The 5901-nt window shown below is 41.2% G+C and overlaps 1 protein-coding gene across 6 annotated transcripts in view; it reads right to left on the bottom strand.

Moving 5' to 3' along the window:
* Nucleotides 1-5901, bottom strand: part of RANBP17 (RAN binding protein 17) — a 263837-nt gene that overhangs the window by 28370 nt on the left and 229566 nt on the right. For 4 of the 6 annotated variants that reach the window (XM_019635965.1, XM_019635967.1, XM_019635966.1 and 1 more), the window contains one exon: nucleotides 1532-1698. The exons of the other annotated variants lie outside the window; for them this stretch is intronic. In XM_019635965.1, coding sequence (XP_019491510.1) covers nucleotides 1532-1698 — 167 coding nt within the window. The remainder of the gene's footprint in view (nucleotides 1-1531; nucleotides 1699-5901) is intronic. 6 annotated transcript variants of the gene reach the window in all.

The raw sequence follows: 5901 nt of genomic DNA, 5'->3' as shown, positions 1-5901 counted from the left end.
GAGGGGGGAGGAGAGGTACACCCAGATCTTCATAGAACGTATATTTTGAGAAGGCATTCCAGGTGAGTCTGAGATCTCATCCCCACCAACTAGTCCCATGAGAATCAATAGTGTGGGTGGTAAGGAGCCAGGTTGTTGAGCCAAACAGATCTTGGTTCACATTCCACTTTCCAGTTGATCTAGCTGCACCTCCATTTATTCTTCTGTAAAATGGGGATGATGACACCCACATCTCAGGGCTGTTGTGGGGTCTACACGAGAAGACTTCTCTGAAAGTGCTCTTTTCCTGTGTCATCACTAAAGTAATCTAATTACCATATAATTGGTTAGTTGCTTGTCTCTCTGTCCCACCTGACAGGACACTTTTTAAGGACAGAAACTATGTTTTATGATCTTAATTGCTCTTGCACCTTATACATAGAAAGTTCTCAATAAATGTGAGTTACCTCCCTCTTCTCTTTACTACATCACCAACATGTCATTAATAATTCCAGGGTCACATCAAATAGTTATAAGCTACAGCCCTTAGCCTAGTTACACAAAATCTTAGTTACACTCCTTCCCGTCAGGAAAATAATTGGTTAACTAAAACGTCATCTCAAATAAAGTTTACATAATTTCATTTAAACATTGGCAGAAAATGACATCCAGGAAGACAACCTCTTCCATAGCTTTCTCATTCTATCTCATCGTTTCTTTATTCGGAGTGACATTTTCTGCTGATTGTAGGCGATTTATTTGCTGGTTAATGACCGTGCTAAAGTGTTTACATTTGCAAACCACAGAATCTTAGGGAGATGATTTGGCAAAATAAAACAAGTGGAAGCAGTGTAAAGATATCATTTTCCAAATTCAGTGGAATTGGAAAATATAGTGATGGTATTTCCGTAGGAAAAATGGTATTATTCTCTTGGCAATATTTCTGGCTTGTATGTTTATTTTTATGTATGCTGTTTCTGTGATTTGTAGAAGTGAGTTTTTTAAAACAATATTAAACTAGGACCTAACTCATATTAGCCAGTCAGAAAACACATGTGACAAAAAAACCTGTGGTTTTATTACTTATTAGTAAATGTTCTTGGGAATATGGCCTATCCGAACCTTGATTTCTCATCTTGAAATGGGACAAATACCAACCATGACATGATGAGTGGAAAGTCCTAGCATGTTGCCTGGCACCGACGAGGAGCCCAGGAAATGGACGTTTCCCAACATCCCAGAGTATTCACGAGGCAAACTCAAGACGACATGATTAGAGGCTCCAGGGACAACCAGAGGTTGACTATTGCTAGCTCCAGCTTCTCGTCTTATTTTCCTCTGGCTTCTGGAAGAGCTATCCTCTTTCTGAAGTCTAGCTTCACTGAGGTGAGAGGAACGACTCAGAGCCCTTGAGGGTGGGGAACCTAAGCCGGCGTCCTAGCCTATCTTCAGCGGGGAGCTGGGGAAGATGTTGGCCAGACCAGTTGCTCTATGAGACATGCAGGGACCAGGCTGGCTTTTGGGAAACTCGGACCACCCACCAGTGAGTTACCTGCTGCAGGACATCTGGATTTTGCTGCATAAAATGGAATAGTCTCTGACCGGCCCGGGGAGCCTCTGTGTATCGAAGTGGCTTCTTGCCCTCTTTTGCTATGTGCTTGAAGAGGTAGGTGACGATGTAGTCTAAACTGGTACAGCAGCTGGAGGAGACGAGCGTATCTGCACGAATAATAAATGAGAATTTGTCTGCATTACTACAGCGTTTGTTTCACCTGGTTATTTATAAGGCCTCCATTAAAAAAAAATCACTTTCTGGTTTCCAAGCACTTTTATCAAACTGAGGATTCCTTGAGGGCAGGGACCTTGCCTTGCGTATCGCTTTACACCGTGTCTACCTCAGGATCCGGCATAGACTCATGTTAGGAAGTCATGATTTCTGGATAGAATGGGACAGAATTTTCCATGTGTGACCTTAAAGGCCGTCTGATTCAGTTTGAGTGACTTCATTCAGCATCTATGTGGTGCAAAGTGCTCTCCTTCAGGGAAAGCTCACTCTGGTGTCAGGGAGCTCATGGTCTGGTACCTAAGTCACCGGGACACAGGGCCATGTAAAGATGAGTGATGCCAACATGAGGATTCAGAGGGAGGCGTCACGTGTGACTGGGGATCGGGAGAGTTTGGTGCAGGACAGAGCACCTGAGGTGGGTCGGGAAAAGTTATTCCAGGTAGGCATTGAAGGGCATGTTTCAGGTAGAGCAGTTAACACAATGCCCACCGCGTGGCGGGAAGGTCTGGATTTCGGAGCCAGACAGTTGTGGTTTCCGATCCCATCTTTTCCAATTACTTGAGTTGTTACTGTGAAAGAGGCACTTAGCCTTGCTCATCATTTGTAAAATATCTTGCAGAATTGAATGAGAAGAAAGTAACTAGAAATTCTCAAAATAAAAATAGCTGATATTTATTGAGAACTTATTGTGTTAGTTATATGGGTTATTTTTAATCCTCTCAACCGCATTATAATAGGTTTTTTATCATCTCCATTTACAGGTGAGGACACAGAGAGATTAAGTGACTTGTTCAATGCCACACAGCCAGATGACTGTGGAGCCATGGTATGAAAAGAGACAAGGAGTTGGACTCTAGATCTGTACTTGTAACCACTAAAATTAAGTAGAGATTAAGCAAAATAAGGTAGTAAGAAAAAACATATGTAAGCATCAAGCACCTTCTTAAAATAAAACGGCACTCAAAAGATGGTGGTTACTGCCAGTTTGCCTCATGGTGAAAAGGGGAGGGTGTATTTAGGGAGGAGGACTTCCGGTTTGAGTGAAAGAATGTGTGAGGGAATCATAAGAGAGAAGAAGGCTGACAAAGTAGGCTGGGGTCCTCCTTGAGGGCTGAGACACTTACATTCAATGTGAAAGGCAATGGAGGTATAAGTTACCGTGTTTTTAGCACGTAAGTGACATGATAGAACAACCATTAACTGACTATCTCCTTTGCACACTAAAATTATTACTTTATATACTTCTAAAAACCACTTGGTTGGTATAAGTAGGTGTTGTTATTTGCATTTATCCAATGAGAAAATTGAAGCTCAGCGATAAGAAGCATATCTGAAGTTCACGGTTTTGATTCATAGCATGACACTGCCCAGATTTTTTGGCCAATAGTAACCTCTGGACACGATCCCAAGGGGTTTATGATAAGGAACAGAAGCAGGAAGATAAACAATTAAAAATACAAAAGGCACTCAAAAAATGGCAAATATGGTAAACTCAGAAGAGGAGAAGCAGACTAGGAAAGTAGAGCTCACAAGCAGCAGATTATAAACTTCCTAAGGCAATAGTTTCTTATTCATTTTATCCACCTCCGGGGTTCTGAGACACATTTGTGCCTGTCCTAGATTAGAGGTGAAATATTAACTGAATTGATTAAAGAACTGGTATGCAGGCAAAGCTAATCCAAGCAAGTTTTTTAAAGGTGTTGAGTTGTATTTAGTAATAACACCTAGAATTGATATAACACTACAATTTAAAAACTCTTTCACATACATTGTTTTAGAGAGAAATGACACAGCAAATAGAAAGAGGTAGGTTTTGGGACAGGTTTTGAAATGCAGACAGACGTATGCATTTAAACTAGCGGATGCAGGATCAGAGGGCTTGAATGAAGGTCTAAAAGGCACAGACAATAGTTTTGGGAAACTGCGGAGGTATAAGGGTTTACGAAAGGAGCTTTCTTTCCTCCTAAAGCTGTGGCATTTGATTGATTGGTTGATTAACTAACTGTTTACTAACAGGGTTACTTTGCAGAAAAGGGGGCTTTGGTTTTATAGCCCTGAGTGGTAGTATAGAACCTAGTGGAAAACATCTAGGCCTGAGAGTCAGACGCAGACTCACTGAGCCTGGTTGCTTTTCTCTTTTCCTTCACATTTCCACCTTTGAAGTCCCAATCACGAAAGTAAATGGATTAGGTAACATCTACAAAAGGAAGCGAGCAGGAAATAGGTATGGTTCCCCTCACCAGTGAAGAGCAATATGCTATCAATCATACAAAAATTATAAAACTTCACATAGATTTGGACACCACATGCTATGCAGGTTGCATTAAAAGGTCCCAATCTACTGAGTCAGCTACGAAAAAGCCAGGTAAACATTTTAGACACAAAGGTTGGAGCACATATCCTTGCAATCAAAGCAAGAAGAGATTCCATTATGGCTGATTTACGGTTGGGGGCTTTGAAGGGGCTAATGTTATCTCCGGGTGGACTGAAAAGTGTGGACTCACAAGGATGAAGGGCCATCTGATCAAAAACAGAATGAAGAGTGCTGAGGACTATGTATTATTGGTTTTCTTAATTTGCAGCTCAAGCTACTCCGAGACTCAAATAATGAAACTCTCCTGACATAAAAGGTCCAGTAGAAGTCATGAATTTTTGTATTTTGTCCTAGTTGTGGTGTTTAGCATCTCTTAAATGAAAAATTCATCGATAATTTAGACAATTTGGGATCTACTTTTTGGCCTACTAGGCACTTTGTTCTCTCTGGCAACTTGTTGTTTGGCTCTGAAAACAACCAAATGCTCCTTTTCTCTTGTAACCAGCCTCCCCGGGAAGCACATGCATCACATTAATTGCCCTCCTGTTCACCAGAGACCCATCACACAAAGCTGCTCTGAAAAGTTAACTGTGTAGGGACAGTTGCTTAACTAAGAGTCAGAAGAAAGATAGGCGGCTGAGCTGAAATTTGGCTTCGACTCAGTATTTCTTACTGTAGCAGAAGGGAGTGTGAAGGTCTTGGCAAACGATGGTGTGAAAGTCAGTTCCAGGAACAAAAGGCCGGTGCAGTGGTTTTGGAAATAGGTGGGTTTGAATCTGTATTTTCTAGATGCTTGAATTTACGGAGCTTCGATTTGCACCTCTGTAAAACCTGCTTAATATCGCCTACTTTGCAAGGCATTTCCCTTTTTCACTTCCCATTTGTGTTCCTGGGTATTTCAATCCCTTAAACACCAAGCCTGTTATTCTAGGTAGCTACCCCATAGCTTCCTTCTTTCTTCAGCACGCCTTTGGAAAACTGAATGTGCAAGATCTCTAAGTTTCTAAATATTTCCTGAATGTTTTATTCCCACATTACATCATATCATTTACTCCATTAAATTCAAGAATGTGGTAAAAATATCAACATACTCTCTTTAAAAATAATGATCATTTTATTAATAATGAACTTGATGGGGAAAGACCTGGTGGTTTCCAGTTGGTTCAGCCTGCCGCCTGCCACCACCTTTCCTTGCTTCTCCTTTTCTTCTTGGAATGCACCCCTGTTCCTGCCTCGGCTAATCTTCAGAGGCCTTTCCTGGTCACTCCTCTACAAAAGCCACACTTAATCATTCTCTATTTATTACCCCATTTTAGTCTTTGTTTAGCATGTATCCTGACTTGACATTTTCCTTTGTGTGTGTGTGTGTGTGTGTGTGTGTGTGTGTGTATGTGTGTTTACTGTTAATCTCTCCCCACTAGAATATAAACTTCACACGAGCAGGGACCTATCTGTCTTGTTCCCTTCAGTATTACCAAGGTCTAGAATGGTACTTGGTGCGCTGTATGTGCACAGCTGATACTTAATGAATGAGTTGAGAGCAGCTTTTTGCAAGCCCTGTACTTGTTGTATGTAAGAGTATGGGGTGGGGTGGATGGGTGACTAAAAAGATAGAAAATACTATCACTTTTCTCATTCACCTTTACCTATCCCCACATTTTATTTATTTATTTATTTATTTATTATTATTTTTTTAAAGATTTTTATTGGGGATTGGGGAGATGGGAACAGCGCTGGGGAATTGGGGGAAGGGGAACAGACAGGTTGCTGTCATTTTGTTCTTCAGTCTAGTTGTGGAGGACGTTGCTTCACTGGCCCAAGT

This window comes from Hipposideros armiger, unplaced genomic scaffold (genome assembly GCF_001890085.2).
Source record: "Hipposideros armiger isolate ML-2016 unplaced genomic scaffold, ASM189008v1 scaffold_25, whole genome shotgun sequence".
Taxonomy (NCBI): domain Eukaryota; kingdom Metazoa; phylum Chordata; class Mammalia; order Chiroptera; family Hipposideridae; genus Hipposideros; species Hipposideros armiger.
Note: the sequence above shows the minus strand (reverse complement) of the source record. Positions and strands in the feature narration are given on the sequence as shown.